The 23,728-nt window shown below is 41.9% G+C and overlaps 1 protein-coding gene across 3 annotated transcripts in view; it reads right to left on the bottom strand.

The window, feature by feature from the left end:
• The window catches only part of LOC127572583 (lysine-specific demethylase 4C-like), a 276,139-nt gene that overhangs the window by 201,453 nt on the left and 50,958 nt on the right, over positions 1–23,728 (bottom strand). For all 3 annotated transcript variants that reach the window (XR_007956643.1, XM_052020000.1, XM_052020001.1), the window contains exons 6-7: positions 12,734–12,783; positions 6,901–7,004 (exon numbers count right to left, since the gene is read on the bottom strand). Coding sequence is in view for 2 of the 3 variants with exons in the window: in XM_052020000.1 (XP_051875960.1) it covers positions 6,901–7,004; positions 12,734–12,783 (154 nt within the window). In the remaining variant the exon portion in view is untranslated. The remainder of the gene's footprint in view (positions 1–6,900; positions 7,005–12,733; positions 12,784–23,728) is intronic.

The following is a 23,728-nucleotide window of genomic DNA, read 5'->3' as shown; positions in this document are numbered from 1 at the left end:
CAAAATAAGCATCAGATTAAAAGATAGTGCTAGCTGGATATGACCTATCGCTGCAAAGTTGCAGACAGCTGTCTGAAGCAGTATTGCACAAAGATCATAGATCAAAATATATTAATAAAGGACACATCAGCTTTCGATGCAATTCTTTAAAATATGTATGGAAAATGTAAAAGTATGTACAAATCATAAGCAACAACATTGAATGCTGTGTAAAAGGTACATTCAATGATTTGTGTTTAGTTGGTGGCACCATGTTATTAAATAAGAAAGTATCTTCAATTCTGAGATGCCACTCTCACAGTATCTCTACCCATGGACTTACAGATGTTATAGTTAATATCAGCTTAGCTATCACCTATTTGTCATTGATTAACTTAATGGTTCTCAACACATGTCTGTTTTATTGCCACAAGAACTTACAGTTTGCATGCTATTTTCAGGCTGGTTGTCTTTACTAGGCTGGTTATTTAAAAATGCAAATCGAAACACGTTTCCTTTTTATCAACTGAATGCTAGTTTAACTTTCATTTACATCACCATTCCCTTCTCCATGATACTTCATGTGATAAATTAATTTGGCCTGCCAAAATAGAAATAATCGATTGCCTTTAATATTCCAGTTTTACAATGCAATAATATCTATCATGTAATGTAGCAAAGCGAACATTATGATTTTTTTTTGAAAAAGGTGTTTAGATCAGAAGAGAATAACCCTATTCAACTGACTTCAACCTGTTTAAGTTGTCATCTCAATTTTCTTCAAAGCCTCTCTCTCTCTTCAGAAATCTATTTAACAGGCTTTTCCATCCACTTATGTTTCCCATTTTAATGATCTCCCGCTAGATATTCCACAAACCCTTGGCTGAAAAAGAACTGTATCCTGGACCACTGAGCAAAGTGAATAATATGCCAGGATTGACTCCGTAATTCTCTTTCTGAACTTGCTAAATTTAATTTCATAGTTAAATTAAAGGAAAGCACAGCTCTACACATGTGCAGCATCCTATAATTGGCAGATTCTGTAGATCACGAATTCTGCAGCAGAAGATCTCCTGCCGCTAATAACTTCATAATGTGGTTTTAGCACCACTCAAAATCTGCTGATTTCACAGATGTCAAAAATGCATTACAACTTTCATTCAAGATACCATATATTCATAGCATTGCATCTGAATAATTTGACATGTCAAATTATACTCAGTTCATTTAATTTTCTTCACCTGCTAGATTAAAGTGTATTTGAAGACAATTTATTTAGTAAATCTCCAAATTTAAAAACTTAAATACAAAGTTAAAACTAAACAAATTCTTGCAAATAGCTTAAAACTATATTACTTGTATAAAGTGGCACAAGCATACGAAAAGTGCAGCAACCCATTTTGTTATCTCATTGACATGAAATATTCAGATTAGCAGAGCTTGAATAACTTGAAAAAGTCAATGCTCACTTATCCATGAAGTTTTGATTTTGTCACATAACCAATTTTGTACTTGGAATTTAAAAATTTTCATTTATTTTCTGGCCAAATTAGCTTGCCAATTTTAGATTTAAAACAGAAAAAAAAAATGAAGGCAAGAAATTAAAAGGAACCATAAAGAACATTTTCTAACGGCAGAATCACATTAATTTTGAAATATTCTAGCTAAGGCTGCAAAATTCAGTCTCATCTCCACAGGAAGCCTGAATGCTCTCATACTTGGAATTAAGGTTGAAACCCAAAATATTTGACTTTCAATTTGCAGTGTGCCTCTTCCTTTAACTCAGAAAAATGTTGTTAAGAATATTTTGCTAATATAGTGTAGCGGCCCAGACCCGCAAAACCCGAACCGCCATCGGCGGCCGTGGGCGCATGCGCGGGAGCATAACGTAGACTAACCACGGGGTGGACCTTCCGGCAGGGACCTCACATCACTTCTGCCGGAGAGGTTCTCGGGTCCTTTTGCGAGCGCGTGTGCTTTGTTTCAGTCAGTAAAGTGTGCTCCAGTCCAGCCTCCACGTCTCTGCGTTTTCTTTTCTGCCACGCGCTGTGTTCGGCTACATTTGGTGACCCCGCCACTCCCAGACAGCATCTGGAACCTGCGACATGAATCCCAACGACTCGCACAACGCAGTCTCGCTCAAGCTCCCGACTTTCTGGGCCGCTCAGCCCCACGTTTGGTTCGAGCAAGCTGAGGCCCAGTTCAGTATCCAAGGTGTTACAGGCAACGCCACGTGGTACAACTACGTGGTCAGCGCGCTCGACCAGGACATGGCAGTCCAGATCATCGACTTCCTGCACCATCCACCTATGGAGGACATGTACACTAAGATCAAGGCACTCCTCCTCCGCACTTTCAGACTCTCCCGCCGTGAATGAGCCACGCGGCTTCTGCGCATAGACAGCCTGGGCGACCGCAAGCCATCCGAGCTGATGGACGACATGCTGGCGCTCATGGATGGCCATAAGCCCTGCCTCCTATTCGAGCAGCTGTTCCTCGAGCAACTGCCAGAGGACATTCGCCTCCTCCTCGCGGGTGAAGATTTCAGCGACCCGCGCAGCCTTGTGGCCAGTGCGAACATTTTGTGGCAGAGTAAGCAGCGGTGAGCAGCTTCCATCTGCCTAACCACGACCACGCAGCCTAAGGCCAAGACCCCACAACCAAAACCGCCGAGACCCACGGGGGACAAAGATGAGGGTTCGGACCAATGGTGCTTTTACTAAAGGTGGAGGTCAAACGCACGCCGCTGCCGTCCACCGTGTGCCTTTCCGGGAAACGCCGGGGCTGGCTGTTGCTAGTGGCTTCGACGGCTGGCCATCACGACAGCCTCCTGTTCCTCTGGGACCGACACTCCAGGCGACGTTTCCTGGTGGACACCGGGGCCGAGATCAGCGTCCTTCCCCCCCAAACATGGACACCCGTACCATGACCACCACCCACCCAGACGTATGGCTCGCGTACCATCCCACTGCATTTCGGCCTCAGCTGTTTTACCTGGACCTTCACGGTAGCAGTGGTGTCACGGCTGTTACTAGGGGCAGATTTCCTACGGGCCAACCATCTCTGGTCGACCTGAAAGGCCAGCGTTTGGTCCACGCCGAGACTTTCCAAACCTTCCAGCTCAGGGAAGCCCAGTTCCCGGCCCTCCACCTGGACTCCGTCATACTCTCAGGTGACGAGTTCGCCAGGGTGCTGGCGGATTTCCCCTCCATCATCACCCCACAGTTCTCCACTACCGGTCCCAAGCACGGCGTGCAGCACCACATTCCCACGCAAGGACCACCGCTGCACGCCCGGGCCCGTAGGCTTCCACCCGACAAGCTCTGCCTCGCCAAGGAGGAGTTCGGAAAATGGAGGAGATGGGGATCATCCGCCGCTTGGACAGCCCTTGGGCATCACCGCTGCACATGGTGCCCAAGTCCACAGGAGGTTGAAGGCCCTGCGGAGACTACAAGAGACTCAACGACACCACAACTGTCAACAGATACCCGGTGCCTCACATCCAGGATTTCACAGCCAACCTCCACGGGGCGACCATCTTTTCAAAAATCGACCTAGTCCAGGATTACCATCAGATCCCCGTGCACCCCGACAATGACCCCAAGACAGCCCTCATCACCCCTTTCGGGCTGATTGAATTCCTAAGGATGCCCTTCGGCCTCAAGAACACCGTTCAGACTTTCCAGAGGCTAATGGACTCAGTTGGGCGAGGCCTGGATTTCGTCTTCATCTACCTAGACGACATCCTGGTGGTCAGCAAGTCACGCAAAGAGCACATGGCACACTTGCGCCAGATCTGCCAGCGCCTGAGCGACCACGGACTGGCAATCAACCCAGCAAAGTGCCAGTTCAGGCTGATGGAAATCGATTTCTTGGGCCACAGGGTCAACCAGCATGGAGCCGCCCCTCTGCCGGACAAGGTCCAGGCCATCCGCCAGTTTCCCAAACCCAGCACGGTCAAGGGCCTGCAAGAGTTTGTGGGTATGGTGAATTTCTACCATCGGTTCGTGCCGGCGGCGGCACGTATTATGAGACCTTCGTTCAGCCTGATGGCTGGCAAGGCCAAGGAGATGGAATGGGACGCGGAGTCCATGGAAGCCTTCGGGCAGACCAAAGAGGTGTTGGCGAAGGCGGCCCTCCTAGTACACCTGAGAGTCGACGTACCCACGGCACTCACAATCGACGCTTCCGACACAGCGGTTGGCGGAGTCCTGGAGCAGCTCGTCGAGGGCCAGTGGCGACCGCTCGCCTTTTTCAGTCGACACCTGCGACCACCAGAGGTGAAATACAGCGCTTTCGACAGGGAGTTGCTAGCGCTCTACCTAGCTATCCGGCACTTCCGGTATTTCCTCAAAGGAAGGGATTTCACCGCGTATATGAACCACAAGCCCCTCACCTTCGACCTTGCAAAGGTATCGGACCCACGGTCGGCTCGGCAGCAGAGGCACCTCTCGTTTATCTCGGAGTTCACCACCGACATCCGCCACATCGCGGGGAAGAACAACGTGGTCGCCGACACGCTGTCTCGTCCCCACATCCACTCAGTGACCACCTCAGCCCCAGGGATCAACTACACAGTGCTGGCGCAGGCACAACAAGCGGACACCGAGATCCCAGCCTATCACACCACTGTTTCGGGACTCCAATTGGAGGACGTCCCCGTCAGCCCAACAGCGGTTCGGCCCCTGTGCGACACGTCGACTGGCAGACCTCGGCCCGTGGTACCAGCAGCATGGAGGCGGCAGGTGTTCAACACGCTACACGGCCTGGCCCACCCATCCATCCGGGCATCCATCAAATTGGTATCAGACAAATTCATTTGGCACGGTCTGCGCAAGCAGGTTGGACACTGGGCCAGGACCTGCGTACACTGTCAGACCGCCAAGGTCCAGCAGCATGTGAAGGCTCCCCTCCAGCAGTTCCAACCGACACTCGCAAGGTTTCAGCGCATCCACGTGGACATCGTCGGCCCCCTGCCCGTCTCCCAGGGCGCCAGGTATATCTTTACCATGGTCCACAGGTTCACCAGATGGCCAGAGGCCGTGCTGCTAGCGGACACGTCCACTGAGTCCTGTGCCAGGACACTCATCGCAAACTGGATCGCCAGGTTCGGACTTCCAGCGGACATCACCTCCGGCAGAGGGGCACAGTTCACGTCAGGGTTGTGGACAGCACTGGCACAGCTCCTGGGCACCCGGTTACACCACACCACGGCGTACCACCCACAGGCCAATGGCTTGGTTGAGCGGTTCCACAGGCACCTCAAGTCAGCCTTGATGGCGTGCCTCAGAGGGCCCAACTGGACAGATGAGCTTCCCTGGATTCTACTGGGCATCCGCACAGCCCCCAAGGAGGACCTGGGCACCTCCTTGGCGGAGTTGGTTTACGGCACCCCCCTGACAGTCCTGGGCGAGTTCGTGCCGGAGGCCCAAGGTCCAGCAGGGACACCAGTGGAAGTGCTGATGAAGCTGCGGGACAAGGTGGGGAGTCTGGCACCGGTTCCGACCTCCAGACATGACACTACACCGTCCTTTGTCCCTAGGGATCTCCAGGACTGTGAGTACGTTTTCATTCGCAGGGGCATGCACAAGTCACCTCTGCAGAGGCTGTACGAAGGACCCTTCAAGGTGATCTGGCACAACAGATTTACGTGTGTCGTGGAGGTGGGTGGCCACGAGGAGACCTTCACAGTGGACCGCCTCAAACCAGCGCATTTGGACATCAGGCAGCCCGTGAGGCCACCCAAGAGGGACACACAGACTGGGGGTCCCACGCCCCTGATGGGCAATTCTTGGGGGGGGGGGGGGGGGGGGGGGGGGAGGTGGTGTAGTGGCCCGGACCCGCAGAACTCAAACTGCCATCAGTGGCCACAGGCGCATGCGCAGGAGCGCAACGTAGACTAACCGCAGGGCGGGCCTTCTGGCAGGGACCTCACGTCACTTCCGCCGGAGAGGCCCTCGGGTCCTTCAGCGAGCGCGCGCGCTTTGTTTCAGTCAGTAAAGTGTGCTCCAGTCCAGCCTCCACATCTCTGCGTTTTCTTTTCTGCCACGCGCTGCGTCCAGCTACAATAGTTAATATTTGCAATGTCATCTTTGAATTTACAGAGTTAAGATTTCCCCAGTTATCAATTTCAACAAACCATGATCACTTCCAAATAGGTAAATTATGTATCTTTTTTAAATTTGCTGTGCAGGAAGTCCCCGGGTTAAGAACGAGTTCCGTTTTTGAGACTGTTCGTAACCCGATTTTGTACGTAACTCGGAACAGTGTCCGCGCATGCGCACTTGGCCTGGGGATTGTGGCCGCGCATGCGCACCTGGCCCGGGGATGGGCCAAAAAAGGTGTACCGCCGCCGTGGTAGGATTGGGGGCCGGGCACGCTTACGAACCGAAGGTCGTTAAGACCACGAAGGTTGGTTGGTACATACTGGCGTTCGTAAGTCGGGGACTTCCTGTACTGCATTCATGTTCAACAACTGTCAATTAGAAAATGAAACAATGTATGTATGATCCAATGTGAAAACAAGGATAGCTCTTAAAAAAAAGTCTATCATTATTAAATCCAAACAACATATTTTTGGTTTAGAAATGTGAGGATTATATTGCGTGACTGTCTTACAGATGTCTTTTACAGCACACAATTTGAAATATAATGTGCAAGCAAAAGCCTTTTAAGCTTAATTTTAATCTGAATTGGCCTTGGTCCAAAATCTGTAAATTCGGCCACAAACTAAAAACATTACTCACTGTAGTGATTTACATATGCCACCCTTTAAATATTTCTTAATAAAGAAAAGGTAGCTCATCTTTAAAGGTAGAAAATTTGAATTCTTGTTTGTCTAAGTCCAGGCTAAATGAAGAACTCTTCACAAAAAGACAAATAGTTTCTACTATCTCAATGAATATATTTTTGCTTCAATACCTTGTCAAAAGGAATCCCATACTTCTTTAATATTGATGGAGATATAAGGGTCATCTTGTGACGTAGGAAAGCATCACATCCTTGTGAACTACTTGGAAAGAATCCTGTAACAAACATTTTACAAATTACTTATATTGCAATATAAGATAAGCTAAGTATTCCAATATGTTAATTAAACAGAAGCATCAAGTAAACCTTTGCACCAAAAGGAATGTGCTGCCAGGATATTTGGAAAGGCAACACTAAGAACTCAACCACAGATATTTTAATGACGTATATTTTAAGTTGCTTTACTCTGTTTTAGCTCACATTTAGAGCAATTCACTTCACACAGATTTCTATTATTACCTCTCTTGAAATTATCATGTTCCACTCCTTTCCCTGATGCACCAGAAAAATAATGCATCAAATCCACCCTGAAAGATCTACCAGAAAGCACATTAAGCTTTGGATTGTGGCCTCAAAGTACTGTAATTTAAAACTATGAAACACTGTACTGAAGACTATGAAATATCATATTGCAGTGATTTTGTGAAAGCTGCTCAGAGATGTGGTCCAAAGATTCATTCTTACAACAATGAAGGGCCAGAAGTGCATTCTTTTACTGATATATCAGATTTCAGGTCTGTATCTCTCTTCACAGATGCTCTGTGATGTTAGATGGTGCCAAGTAGTCCAACACCAGATAAGAGAACACTGTCAAGTTATAGTAAAGAAACAAACTGCTGCAGGTCAGACAGCATCCGTAGAGGGAAAGGAATGGTCAATGTTTTGGGTCTCCACTGCCAAGTTATATGCTGTTTCACATATAGCCAATCAAAGGGCTTTCTAGTAGCTCCAAGAACAGTTTCAAAAGTCATCTACAACTGAAACAAAATGGAGATACCAAAGAGAAGCTGTACCTTTTCCCCAGCTAATGGCAAAGTCAGAGCTGTGGAATTTCGAAGTAGTATTATGCATTCCTGAAGAAGCAATGCCTCCCTTAATATTCAGATTTCTTTTAAACAAAAGGACTGTTATGATTGGATGACTTAGATGTCATTCTGTTCCTCCCCCTCCTTTCTTCTGCCCAAACCTCAAACTATTAAAGTTAAGTAAAAATGCAAGCTGTTTAAAGACTAAAAACAATTTATTATTATCTACTACTTATCATTTTCATTTGGTATCTTACCTTAGTTTAGTGTTAAAATATCTACTCTGCATAACCATACAGGAACATAGACTCAAACTGCAATGAGAATTTCAAATTCTTAGTTCAATATTACCTTTATACCCAGGAAGAAATGGGCAGCAAAAGGAGAGAAGAGAGTGGCAGCATTTATTCATAGAAAAGCTTTTATTTTTTCGAGAAAATATCCGTCAGCTGACTGTGATTTCAATATGAATTAAAGTTGGAGGTACAGAGATACAAATGGTAAATAATGATTAAATGTTCAAACAGGATGAATGCAGAGTTTCAATATCTTCTTTTAATTTCCAACAATCAAATTAATATCTCCTCTTAAAGCTGTAAAATTAACTGTCTTAATATTGTAGCTTGATTGGCAAGGCTGTGTATTGAGATCCTACTTGCAAAGATGTTATACTGAAGGAGACAAAGCACTTAAACTGACATAATTCGCAAATATGCTTTTACGTTCAATTTAGTCATACTGTTCATCAGACCATAAAAATATAAGAAAACAAAAAGTACTTAATTCCTAGTAAAAAAAAACAATGAATAGCACTTGATTTTCTCTTCTTCTTACCACAACACAGCCCATGGACCACAACCCTCCAGCTCACTGGGAGCCTCTACCACAGCAGAGAGAGGGATGTGTGTCTCAATTAAAAGTGAGTATCCAGTTAGTTAGGTGGGATTGGGGATAATAAAATAAAGCAGCTTTGAGTAAATAGAGAAAAATATACAGAAGGTTTAACAGGAAAGACATTAATTTTTTTGTAATGACTTGATAGTTGGCAGACAATTCTCCTGTTCAAGCTGTACTTCATGACAAAAAGGAGAGCTGGTTAACCTCCAAATCCTGACAAAGCTAGGTTTCATTCTACTGGCTTATCTGTCGTGTAAATGCTGGTAGATCTGTATTCTTATAATTTTATGTGTAAAGCAGTGACTATTTTAAAATCCATGATGACATATTGCTTAGATCAAAAACCCGAAGTCTCCAAGACTTACAGGGCTATAAAATAATTTCAATATCATTAAGCTGCCAAACAGCTACATGCATCAGTCACAATTGCCTGAATTATAATCAGACATAATTAGGTTGATGTTTATAAGAAATTTAACAGAAACTATGCTGTTAACACACTTTGGTATTTATACCCATATACACGATAAAATATATCAGCATCTGGTTATACAGGCTCTATCAATGGACTTTAAAGGGATTGGAATTGTTACTCTGGTTCTACATACATACATCTAGCACCACATTAGTACAGCTTCTGGAGTCTATGCCTAGTCAGCAAGTGTGGCAGGAATTTTTCTAGATGCAAGCAGGTATGAGAATAAGCTGTGGAAAGAGTGTTTTTATAGGCTGAATATCATTTCACTTACAACCTCATCCTATTACTGCCATTTTTGGGTTACCAATGATGGAATCTCGCCATTTATCTGCTTCTGCTCGTTGTTTGATCACCTTTGTCACATTAATGGCCAAGCGATCCATTTTGTTCAAATGGAAGGATCTAATACCTCCCACCACTTTTCAGTGGTTCCCCAAACTATAGCATGTTTAAACTTAGAAAAAATTAGGAGTGGTACTGTTGGTCCTTCACTTAAATTTGAGGAAGTTTGGAGTCCATTTATTCAATATTTCCATATGATATAAGCCGACCTTTTTCAGATCCCTTTCAATAACCTTTGAATACAGAGGAGCAGAGTTAACGACATAATAATGTTTTTTTTAATTGAAGAAATATCAGCCCAGTTTTTGTTTGAAGTTTTTGGTTTCTTCTGGTTTATTATTAATTTTTTTTTATTTGGGATTCTTTTCTCATATAATTAAATCTCTTTTTTTTTAAATTTTATTTACAGCGTGATAACAGGCCCTTCTGGCCCAACGAGTCTGCGCTGCCCATTTTAAACCCCAAATTAACCTACCCGTGCGTCTTTAGCATGTGGGAGGAAACCGGAGCACCCGGAGGAAACCCATGCAGACACGGGAGAACGTACAAACTTTTCAATCTTCCTCTTGTATTATGTTCACTTAATAAGAGCATGGGAGGCCTGGATTACTTTTTTTTCCTCCTTGTGATTATATATATTAACTGTTATGATTGTTATCCTGATCTCTTTGCACCATATGTATAACTACTCATGTTTTATATATTAATTTGTACTAATTTGAAAATTAATAAAAAGAAAGACAGAACATTTCACTTTACTGCTCTATTTATGTCAACCCCAGCATCCCAGTCAATCCCTGAGATATTCAAATCAGACATTTTACTATTAACAAAGAAGACAGACTGATTGGCCTACTGCTATTTTTGATGCTTTCAAGTTTTTCTGTGTTGAAAAGGAGCACTATATTATGTAATCAACAATGTTGCTGTTGAAATACAGCAGTACATAACCAATGCATCCCTTCAGATGAAAATGCTTACAAGCAGATTGCTCTAAACAGTCACTTATGTCAGACTGGCTTTCAGTGTTAATTCCTATTTTGAATAAAATTATTTTAATTAAAGTTTCTCCAGATGCTGGGTACAATTCTCTACAACTCATTTTTCTCTTTTTACAGACCAAAGAAACGGTAACATTAAATCATGGGAAGAGGATGAGGTCATTTTGCATCCCAATCAGTTCTGCCGTCCAACGTTTCCTAAAATAATCCTGAAAGGCCTGGTTTTAATTTTGAGAGGTGAAAACTGCCAGTGCAAAAAGTCTGAAATTGGTTACCAGATGCACTGAATATAATCTTTCCATTTTATCAGATGCCCTTAATATCTTGTAACTTGACAATTTCAAATCGCAACACCACCAAAATTCCAGGGAAAACAGCCATCGTTTTCATAATAGCTCCTCATAACTGAAACTTTTGAAACTGAGAAGAAATACATGAAAATCAAAAAATTGCAGATGCTAGAAACACAAAACAAAGCCAGATAACACTCAACAGGTCAGGCAGCATCTGCTCTGATAAAAAGTCTTTGTTTCTCTTTCCACTGATGCTGTCTGACCCGAGTGTTTCCAACATTTTCTGTTTTCGTGAGAAGAAATTTATGCTCAATCGCTTGCAGTAAATTTGGTTACGAAGTAACTGTCACATTGAAGTCAATGGAACCAAGTTTCAGAGATGGAGCACAAAGTTTAACCTCTACAATGCAAATCTACCCAGCTCAGGTGACTAAGGATATATAGTATTTCTAAATCCAGGGTATATTTCTGCTTCCAATGCTAATATTCTTCCTAGAGTGTGGCATCAGAACTGTTCACATTACTTCAAGTCCTCCACATATGATGTCCAGCATTCTATTTGCCTTTTTGATTACTGCTTATACCTGTGCATGAAATTTCAATGATCTGCATACATGTCTATCTACTGCTTTCCACAATTAAAATGTGCTCTGCATTATACTTTATGTTAACAAGGACTACCTGAGGAGTTGATGAGGATGACTTGCTTCCACTCCTGCTCTATGGGTTTTGAGGTAACTAATGAAACCAAAGTGTGACCGATATATTTTGCTGTTCATCTCTTACATCAGAGTCAGGATGTTGTCAGTTCAAATCGCTCTTCCAACTCCTAAGCACATACCTCAACAACCATTCCAGTGCTACACTGTGGGAGTACTGCATAACTAATACCAGATAAGACTATTAAACACAGGCCAGTTCTGTACTCTCTCAGAATGAAAATAAAACAGCAATACTTTCAAACAAGCCTGGGTATTCTTCTGGCCATTTAACCAAACCTAACACTGAATAAATTAGACAGAGTCAGAGAAGTATAGCACAGTAAAAGCCCCTGTGGCCCACTGACTCCACACTGACCATCAACTACCTATTTACACTGTTCCTACATCATCCCTAATTTTTTTTTATTTACCCCACATTATCTTCACTCCCGCCAAATTCTACCACTCACCTACATACCAGAGCAATTTATAGCGACCAATTAACCTACCAACCCACACTTCTTTGAAATGTGGGAGGAATCCAGAGCATCCAGAGGAAACCCATGTAATCACAGAAGAACATGCAAACTCCACACAGACAGCACCCAAGATCAGGATTGAACCTGGGTTTCTGGCACTGTGAGGCAGCCGCTTTACCAGCTGCATCATTGTACCACCCCCATGCTTTGCTATTTGTAATGTATTGTGGGACAAACTGGCTACTGAATCTCCTATATTAATACAGTGACAAAATTTCAACAAGTATTTAACCAGCAGAAAAGAACAGCCTGAGGTCTTGAAAAGTGCTTTAAACTGTAAATTTATCTCCTATCAAAGTACTGCAGATGTTGGAAATCTGAAATAAAAACAAGAAATGCCGAAGATATTCAGGTCAAGTGGCATTTGTGGAGAGAGACAATTAATATTTCAGTTCTGATGAAAGGTCACTCACCTGAAACATTAGCTTTGCTTCTCTCTCCACATACACTGCATGACTGATTGAATATTTCCAACATTCTCTGCTTTAATTTCAAATGCATCTGATTATTGTTCTGCAAGGTTTATTCTACATTTTTTCTTAACATACCAAGTACAGTTCCATATAGAGGCAAATGTAATTACGAATCAATGCATAATATACTTAAATGATTGAAAAGAATACATTCCAGTTGAAAATTTGACGCATTAGAATTTTGTATTGCGTTACCTTGTGCAAGACGTTCCAGCCTTTTCCCATGTTCTGGAGGCACTGCATACCTGAAAATGACAGCAAGGGGTATCACTTCAACGTGGATTTTTGATCTGTAACTTTACACAAACTGAAGACTTCTTTGGATATAAGCAAATCATATAAAGCAAGGATACAACAAACTTATTTCAATATTTTCATACCTTCATTTAAAAATAGTAGTGTAATCATTTCAGTGATAAAGAACAATTGTATAAATCCACCTTTCATACATATCAATTTGAATTCTTTACCAGATTTCACAATTTCAATTATCAGTAAACATAGCTGTAAAGAGCCTTGTCTCTCAGTCAGAGTTGGAGCTGGATTTAGAAAACCCTTCCTGAAATTAATTCTCCACTTCTGAACGGTTATAATTTATGTAACATACATTTCTAAACCAGGTACTTTTAAATGGGATGCCATGTAAAAGCAACATACATTTACCCAGATTTTGCTGGGTTTGCCAGCAATTCCACATGGAACTCTCGCCATTTATGAAAGTGTGACTCTCATACATTACTCCAGCTAATTTGTTCAGTTGAATGAAGATTTTATAGCTGCAAGTAAGAACATTATATTCTTTCATTATTTGTGTTAGCAGTAATATTATTAATTAAATGGCTTTTTACATTTTAGATATTTTGCTTTTTTTTATTTTTAACAATGTTTTCATTTTGAATACTTTTTAAATGCCAGAGGAGTTTCTTGGGTTGGGCTTGTTCCAGCCTATCCATGTGTCTCACTTACATTGCACAAGAACAACCAACACAAAACAGGAGCAGGAGGAGGCCACCAGACCCCTCAAGCTTGCCCCACCATTCAATATGATCATGGCTGATCTATCACTGCTCTTCTGTGCCAGTTCCCCATAACTTCCAATTCCTCAATCTTTCAAATATTTATCCATCTCCACCTTAAATATATCTAATGACCTGGTCTCCACCACCCTCAGGGGCAGAGAATTCCAGAGATTCACTACCCTCAGAGAACAAATTTCTGTGCATCTCAGTGTTAAATGACCAACCCCTTATTTTGTAGCTATGTTCTCTTACTCATGACTCTCCCACTGGAGAAAAGATCTCAACATCTACCCTGTCAAGCCCCCTTAAGATCTTGTATATTAGAATAGGGACACCCCATATTCTTTTCAACTCCAAGGCATAAAGACCAAAACTTGTCTAGCCTCTCTTGACAGGACAACCCTCTCATCCCAGGAATTGGCCTGGTGAATCTCCCTTGGACTGCTTCCAAAGTAACTATGACACAAAAGATTCTGCAGATGCTGGAATCTGAAGCAACACACACAAAATAATGGAGGAACTCAGCAGGTCAGTCATCATTTCTAGAGAGAAATTAACAGTCAATGTTTCGGGCCGAGACCCTTCATCAGGACTGGAAAGGAAGAGGGGACCCTTTTATTCTAGCTTTTGCCCTCGTCCTTTCCAGTCCTGATGAAAGGTCTTGACCAGAAAAGTAAACTGTTTATTTCCTTCCCTAGATGCTACCTGACCTGCTGAGTTCCTCCAGCATTTTGTGTGTGTGTGTGTGTGTGTGTGTGTGTGTGTGTGTGTGTGTGTGTGTGTGTGTGTGTGTTGCTCCAAAGTAACTATATTCCTTTTTAGTTAAGGGGACCAAAACTGCACAGTGTTACAGGTGTCGCCTTGCAAACACCCCATAAACTTGTAACTAAATCTCTCTATTCTTAAACTCCAACCCCTCCATAATAAAGGCCAACATGCTGTTTGCCTCCTTAACTACTTGCTGGACCCATCTACTAACTTGTTGCAATTCATGCACTAGAACCTTCTGAACTTCACTTATTTGTAGTCTCTCTCCATTTATATAATAATCCACCTTTTGATTCCTCTTCTTTAAGTGCATGACCTCACATTTCCCCACATTAAACTCCATTTACCAGATTTTCACCCACTCTCTCAATCTCTCTCTATCCTACTGCAGAATCACAGCATCCCCATCACAACATGCCCATCCGCCTATTCTTGTATCAGCAGCAAACCCAGAAACCTTACATTTCATTCCCTCCTCCAGGTCATGAGGCATTGCTCAGCTGCATAATAAAACATCCCAACATCTCAGAGGAGTATTTCCCCAAAGGGACATTAGAATAGGTGACCAAAACCTTTCTCAAAATGAAAATTTTAACAAGCATCTCAAAGGAAGAGAGAGGGGTAAAGAGTTTAAGGGAGGCATCTCCAGACATCAAAAGCAAGGCAGCTGAAGGTACTCCCATCAAGGGTAGAAGAAAAAAATTGATGGATGATATAGGACCAGAACTGGAGGGCAAAGATCTCAGAACATAGTAGGGCACAGGGAGATGGTGAGGGAAAGAAGGGTTTAAAATACAAGAGACAGGCACATAAAGAGAACATTTTTAATTGTTGTGAGGCCTCAAATGAAATTAGATACAAAGTTAAATACAAGAGATCTAACTATGGAATTTAATCTGATTGGAACCATCTGCTTGTATGGATGGCAAAAGCCAAGGGACTTGTTGGACCGAACATATTATGAAGTTCAATGTCATTTTTTTTTACTTTAACTTAAAGCCCAGCTCTGTTAATCTAACTACCATCTATTTAGTAATCACAGCAATACCCATGAAATTATTTCAGAATAGCTTTCCTGCCTGAAACTCGGCAAAAAGCCAAATTAATGATGTGTACTGAATAACACGCGATAGTCAAAAGAACTGATTACATCAGTCCACAATAAAGATCTGCAGGTGTCTAAAGCATTCATGTTATTTTGATAGCTCAAAATTCTAAATTTAAATCCGAAATAATGAAATGTCACCCTTGGAGATAAAAACTGATTACAAATTGCAACATAGCTAATACCTAGAACTAGTAAGAGAAGACAAGATTACTGTGGTTCAAAGAAGAAAATTTAATGTCAACATAGGAATGCATTTGCTGTTTCAGATAAGGGAACCTTAACTGCTGAATGCTTTCTTGTCATGTCTTTCTTCAATTATTTTCGCCTTTACTTAAAAAGTAAGGCATAATCAACAAGAAGGCTCTTTATTTATGAAGAAGAACATGGCTACTGATACCACATTTAACAGAATTTGTTCCACATGAAGAAACAAATATTTTCTTTAAAGACCTGTTTCTTTAAAGACACCTTCACTTTAATAGAAAAATTTCAGTTACATTCAAAAACATTAGCTATATTTTCTATGCTTTTATAAAGCATAAACTAATACCAACACCACAAGGATCACCATATTTGTTGTCTTTAAACACAGAGCAGAGATATACTTTAACATAAAGTTTTCAAAAAAGTGATCACAATATTTCAAGTCCAAAAGAAATTAAGGCGTGGAAATGAGTAGCATTTTGATTCCTTTGTAGATAATGTAGTTGGAATGTTCTGTCTTCAATCTGTTGAGCCAATGTCATTACTTGAAAAGCTTAAAAAAAACACACGAGTCCAAAGCAAAGAGGTGAAGAAATCCTCGGCAAATATCTTCAGCACTTAGTCCTCCCACCCAGCTTGCCAGTATCACTCTTCCTTATGCAACACACACATTCAAACAGCTATTCAGAGCTGAAAGCTGTAATTTCCTCTAGAGCACAATCTAGAATGTTTCCCAGAAAGTGTGCAGGATTTTCACTGGCATTTCTGTGAAAGTCGTACTGAGCTGTAAGAAATTAATTTCTCAGCAAGTTAAAATAATTTGGTTCAAAATACAGTATACATCCTCTTGGCCAAGTTCAGAGTTAAAACCGGGAAATAATCATACTGCTCATAATGAAGCAATCCTGCACGTCTGGTAATCTCAATCTCTGGTCTATAACAAGTTCTATTACCCAATGTGCAAAAGGTGACATAAGATAACCCAATGACAAAACTTCTGAATATGAAAGTTCAAAGGCTACAACCACCTAAGTCACATTTCTTTCATTTGAAATCAACTACCTCCCCTTCCTCCCAGAGGCCAGATACAGATCTCACTGAATTCACTTTCCATTCACCTTCCAAATTCCTTCAACTTCAGTGGATCATCATCTGTCAACTTCAGCACCTCCAGCATGATCCCAGCATCAAAAACTGCTTTTTCACCTGTTTCAGCATTGCAAAGGGTAATTTCAACCATAGTCCTTGGTTTGATTTTTCAAATGCCCCCAAGATCCACTCTCCATTCTATAATATCTTTGCACGCCCCTCAAAACTCCTTCCTTTCCATAAGTCCTCAAGCTCAAACATCACCTGCAGGTAGAACAGCGATTTACTACTTCTCTCTGTTCGATATGCTGCATTCACTGTGCATGATGCACTCTGATCCACATAGGCGTACTTGGGAACTACAGCTGATGTGTGTGTATACCTATATATGCACACATATTTGTGTATGCACCAAATAACTCTTATTTGATCCCAGCATGTCCTAAGCATGCTTTCCCCATGCACACACGACCAAATCCGCTCCAACCCACCCAACAAAAACCATAACAAAACCACATGTGCACTTGATTTTCAGTTTCATTGACTGTACAATTAAGTGATACTACAACCACAACTTCCACAATCCCTTCTGTTATGGACTCAGTGAAAGTCCCTTTAAGATAGAGAGTGTGTGTGTATGTGTGTGTGGGGCGTGCTTACGTCAATAGAAGATAAAGGACGTAATGACATTGTTGAAGAAGAAGGAGAGAGAGAGAGAAGGGAGAGAGACACCAGCCTGCTTGTTTTCTCTATCGATGGATGAGAAACAATAACTGTGTTTGCCACTGAAATCCATGTATGGAAGTTGGAAGTAATCCGGTGGAGTTCACTTTGTTGCTGACCTGTAGAAGGAAACAGGTATTTGTATGTGGACGACCACGGTTCGGATGCTTTTCGGGGTGAGGAAGTCACTACCGAGTAAACACTGAAGTGTCGTTTGGGTTCCATCGTGGAACATTTGGATTTCGTATGTACTCTCTCTATGTTTTTCTACATCTACATCTTATCTTCAGACAACGGTGGTTGTTGAAGAAGCCCTTGCTCATGTTTCACCTTATGGCTTGCGGAACTGAACTTTAAGAACCATTCAGGAACTGGGAGTTTTGGACTTTGTCACACACACACACGAAGAGTTTAGTTTTGGAGTTAACGTTCGAGGTTTAACATTCTTGAATTCTAACATACTAACATTTTTTTTTGACTTTTATTTTACGTATTATCATAAGTAGTGATTAATAAAATAGTTTTTAACACTGAATCATGCACAGTGTGTTTCTTTTGTTGCTGGTTTGTGACAAAATTGGGGGCTGGTCCGGGATAGTTCCCAAGGTTAACGAGTGTCGTCTGGGATTGTACCCCAGATTGACGAGATTTGTTCGAGATTCAATCCAAAGATTTTTGAGGGAGGTCTGATAAATTCTTTTTAATTGGCTTGTGTGTGTGAACCAGCAGCAATGGATATTAAGGCATTTTTGGAGTCACCAACCCAAAAGGGATTGGAGGTGGCGAAAAAGGATGATTTGATAAAGATTGCTACAAGGCTAAACCTTACAGAAGTAAAGCAGTCTATGAGAAAGGCAGATATTCAGAGATTGATAGCTGGCCATTATGTGGAAAAGAAGGTGTTTGAGAAGGAAGTGTTAAAACAGTTTCCTGGCAGTGAAATAGCAATTTCTGAGGCACAGGTGCAGCTGGCAAAGATAGAAGCTGAACGAGAACAAACCCAGTTAAAGATAGAGGCTGAACGAGAGCAAAAGAGATTAGAGGCCGAACGAGAACAAAATAAATTAGAAGCTGAACGAGAGGAAAAGAGATTAGAGGCCGAACAAAAGAAATTAGTGACTGAACAAAAGCTAACTCAGATGAAGATAGAGGCTGATCTAGCAATGAAGCAGATGGAATTGAAGAGGATGGAGCTGGATAGTGAGGAGAAGGAGAAACAGAGGCAGCATGAGTTACAAATGAAGCGTAGGAGTTCGGAATCTGATTCTGATGATGGTTTTTCAGCCAGCAGGGAGGTTCGATTAGTCCCTCCGTTTGAAGAAGATCAGGTTGATCAGTATTTCCAACATTTTGAAAAGGTTGCTGTGAGTTCAAACTGGCCAAGGAAAGGATGGGCTCTTATGGTACAGAGTGTGATTAAAGGTAAAGCTCAAAAAGCTTATTCTGCTTTGTCTGTTGAGGATGCAGCTGATTATACCAAGGTAAAACAAGCTATTTTGAAGGCCTATGAATTGGTCCCTGAGGCTTATAGACAAAAATTCAGAGACTTGAGGAAATCTGCAGATCAGACTTATATGGAATTTGCCAATGGAAAGAGAATATGTTTTGAACGATGGTGCCTGGCTAAAAATGTAGATGGGGATTACGATAAATTGACAGAATTGATACTGGTGGAAGACTTTAAAAGATGTGTTCCAGCTGAATTAACAACATATTTAAATGAAAAGGCAGTGGAAACTTTACAAGAAACTGCTAGGTTGGCAGATGATTATGCTTTAACCCATAAATCCAAATGGGGACAACCTAAAACCTTTCAAAAGAGTTACAAAGACAATCCAGGTAAACCGGAGATTAAATTGGGAGGTAATCAAAAAAGGAAAAGATGAAAAGAAGCCAGGGCTGGAGAAACCTGTTGAGTGTACTTGTTATTACTGTAGGAAACCTGGCCACGTGATATCTAATTGTGCCCTTTTGAAGAAAAAGAAGGAAGCTGTGCCCAATGCTTGCTTTCAGGCAATTAAAAATCGAAAAGGTTTAGGAGATGCTGTTAAAGATCAGTCCTTGCAAGAGGTAAAAGCGGAAGAGTTGGAGGAGGTGAGACAGGAATTCCGTTCGTATGTATCAGAGGGTTTTGTTTCACTGAATGATGAGTCACCCCAGGTGCCAGTGAAAATTCTTAGAGATACTGGGGCTAGTCAATCTCTCTTGCTGGACAGTGTTTTAAATTTTGGTGAAGAAAGTGACACTGGTGAAGTAAATCTAGTACGAGGCGTTACAGGTGAGACCATGTCTGTCCCTTTTCACAGGGTGATTTTAAAGTCAAAGTTCGTAGAAGGACCAGTTGAGATAGGGATAAGACCTAGTTTGCCAGTGGAAGGAGTTTCTTTGTTATTGGGAAATGACCTTGCAAATGGAGAAAGTGATCCTGTGGTACGGTTAACAACCAAACCAAGGATTGATGAGTCTGAGAATGATCCAGATGTTTACCCATCATGTGCGGTGACTCGAGCTAGAGCTAGAGAATTAGCCAAGACAGACAGTCCGGTGCAGTCTGATGTGGTTCCTTGTGACAGTCCTAAACAGGAAGAAAATTTTGATGCCTTATCTGAGACTTTTCTGTCTTCACTGGAGGATCAACATCCTTACAGTGAGCCTGAATTTAAAGATTTGTCTTTGTCGAGGAAGGATTTCATGGTGGAACAGACAAAGGACCCTGAGTTGACAGAATTGAAAGAAAAAGCACTCTCATGTGAGGAGATTGAAAAAGTGCCAACTGGATACTATGTCAAAAATGGAGTGTTAATGAGGAAATGGAGACCTCCTCATGTTCCTGTTACTGAGGAATGGGAAGTTATTCATCAGGTTGTTGTTCCAAAAGTTTATAGGGATGAGATTTTAAACCTGGCCCATAGTATGCCTTTGGGTGGTCATTTTGGTGTGAATAAAACTGTAGGGAAGATCTTGAAACAATTCTATTGGCCTGGTTTGAGAAAAGATGTGGTGATGTTTTGTCGAACCTGCCACACATGTCAGATGGTAGGTAAACCAAATCAAAAACCCCCTGTGGCTCCTTTGAAACCAATTCCTGCTTTTGGTGAACCCTTTTCGAAGGTGATTGTGGACTGTGTTGGCCCCTTACCAAAGTCTAAGACTGGAAATCAGTATTTGTTAACCATCATGTGTGCCACTTCTAGATTTCCAGAGGCAATACCCCTTAGAAATATTAAGGCCAAGACGGTGTCAAAGGCTCTTGTAAAATTTTTTACCTTGTTTGGTTTGCCAAAAGAAATCCAATCTGATCAAGGTAGTAATTTTATGTCAAAAATTTTTCAACAAATAGTCTATGAGCTGGGAGCAAAGCAGATTGTATCATCTGCATATCACCCAGAATCTCAAGGAGCTCTGGAGAGATTTCATTCTACTCTCAAAAATATGCTGAAGACTTATTGCTTTGAAAACACCTGACTTTGAAAAGCCATTTTCATTAGCAGTAGATGCCAGTGATGAAGCTGCAGGAGCTGTGTTGTTGCAGAAGGGTGACCTTGATGATATTGACCATCCTGTAGCTTACTTTTCAAAGAAATTTAATGAGCATCAAAAGAATTATTCCACCATAGAGAAAGAATTACTGTTGCTTGTTTTAGCCTTGCAACATTTCAGTGTATATGTTTGCACCGCTCAGAAACCATTGACTGTGTATACAGATCATAACCCATTGGTGTTTCTGAGCCGAGTCAAAAACAAGAACAGAAGGCTGTTAAACTGGAGTTTAATTTTGCAAGAGTTTGATCTCATGATAACTCACATTAAAGGCAAAGATAATGTGATTGCTGATTGTCTTTCCCGATGTTAAATGGGAAACATGTATCTGTACTAATCTGATAGTCTGTAGTTGTGTAGCATGATAATTATTAACATTACTAACTGTATGCGCGGTTAAAATTTTCTTGGGAAAATTTTTTTTTAGGTGGGAGGTGTTATGGACTCAGTGAAAGTCCCTTTAAGATAGAGAGTGTGTGTGTATGTGTGTGTGGGGCGTGCTTACGTCAATAGAAGATAAAGGACGTAGTGACGTTGTTGAAGAAGAAGAAGGAGAGAGAGAGAGAAGGGAGAGAGACACCAGCCTGCTTGTTTTCTCTATCGATGGATGAGAAACAATAACTGTGTTTGCCACTGAAATCCATGTATGGAAGTTGGAAGTAATCCGGTGGAGTTCACTTTGTTGCTGACCTGTAGAAGGAAACAGGTATTTGTGTGTGGACGACCACGGTTCGGATGCTTTTCGGGGTGAGGAAGTCACTACCGAGTAAACACTGAAGTGTCGTTTGGGTTCCATCGTGGAACATTTGGATTTCGTATGTACTCTCTCTATGTTTTTCTACATCTACATCTTATCTTCAGACAACGGTGGTTGTTGAAGAAGCCCTTGCTCATGTTTCACCTTATGGCTTGCGGAACTGAACTTTAAGAACCATTCAGGAACTGGGAGTTTTGGACTTTGTCACACACACACACGAAGAGTTTAGTTTTGGGGTTAACGTTCGAGGTTTAACATTCTTGAATTCTAACATACTAACATTTTTTTTTGACTTTTATTTTACGTATTATCATAAGTAGTGATTAATAAAATAGTTTTTAACACTGAATCATGCACAGTGTGTTTCTTTTGTTGCTGGTTTGTGACACTTCAGTCACATGATATGAATCTAAAGCAGTGATACCCAAAACATTTTCACACAACGACCTGAAACATTAACCATTTTTCTCTCCACAGACGCTGCGTGACCTATTGAGTATTTCTAACACTTTCTGTTTTATTTCCCATTTGCATCCACAGTATTCTGTTTGCTGATGTTTCAGGACTTGTTGCTGTGCATTATTGAGGTCTCTTTTCTACTTGACCTGGGCATTATCTGCAAGGCACTGAAGCCTTGGTAACTGCTGTAACTCTGCAGAGATTTCAGAGCATAACCTGAAAGTTCATACAGGGAAATCAATGGACAATTTGCAAAACAAATCCATTTAGTCCACAGCAGGATTCTAAGATTCCAGCTATGTTTTGTTTAATTCTCTGCTTCACTCCCATTATGATCTCCTTGTCCTCAGCATTCTAATAATAAAGCTCAATGCAAGTTCAAGGAACATGATCACATATTTTAATTTTAGAACCTTTTCAGCCATCTGCTGTTTGACTGGCTATAGCATTGCCTTTTATACCTCTTCCTGATCCAGTTTTTTTGATCCTTAACTTGTCCTGTCACAAGCCCATTTTGCTGTGCCACAAAATCCTTTTTATCATTTAACCCCCACCTCCTTTGCAATTTGTCAGCCTTTCTCTTTCATCTTTTCCTCCCTTTCATTTCCTTGCTAAATTGTTCAAAACATTTATTTTTACCTTAGCAACGGGAAACATTAACTTTTTTTTTCTACCGACCTGTTGAGTATTAACATAGAACACTACAGCATAGTACAGGCCCTTCAGCCCACAATGTTGTGCTGACATTTTATCCTGTTCTAAGATCTATCTAACCCTTCCCTCCCACATAGCCCCCTATTTTTCTATCATTCATGTGTCTATCTAAGAGCCTCCTAAGTGTCCCTAATGTATCTGCCCCCACAACCTCCGCCAGCAGTGCATTCCACGCACCCACCACTCACTCTGGGTAAAAAAAAATTACCCCTGACAGCCCCCTTATACCTTCCTCCAATCACTTTAAAATTATGTCCCCTCGCACTGGGAAAAAGTCTCTGAATGTCCACTCGATCTATGCCTCTTATCATCTTGTACACCTCTATCAAGTCACCTCTCATCCTCCTCTTCTCCAAAGAGAAAAGCCCCAGCTCACTCAAGCTATCCTCTTAAGCCATGCTCTCCAATCCAGGCAACATCCTGGTAAATCTCCTCTGCACCCTCTCTAAGGATTCCACATCCTTCCTATAATGAAGCGACCAGAACTGAACACAATACTCCAAGTGTGGTCTGAGCAGAGTTCTATAGAACTGCAACATTATCTCGTGGCTCTTGAACTCAATACCCCAACTAATTAAGGCCAACACTCCATATGCCTTCTTAACAACCCTATCGACCTGCGTGGCAACCTTGAGGGATCTATGGACATGGACCCCAAGATCCCTCTGTTCCTCCACACTGCTAAGAGTCCTGCCATTAACCTTGTATTCTGCCAAAAAATTCGATCTCCCAAAGTGTATCACTTCACACTTATCCAGGTTGAACTCCATCTGCCACTTCTCAGCCCAGCTCTGCATTTATCAATATCC

This window comes from Pristis pectinata, chromosome 7 (genome assembly GCF_009764475.1).
Source record: "Pristis pectinata isolate sPriPec2 chromosome 7, sPriPec2.1.pri, whole genome shotgun sequence".
Classification (NCBI taxonomy): domain Eukaryota; kingdom Metazoa; phylum Chordata; class Chondrichthyes; order Rhinopristiformes; family Pristidae; genus Pristis; species Pristis pectinata.
This window is presented reverse-complemented; position numbering and strand designations above follow the sequence as displayed.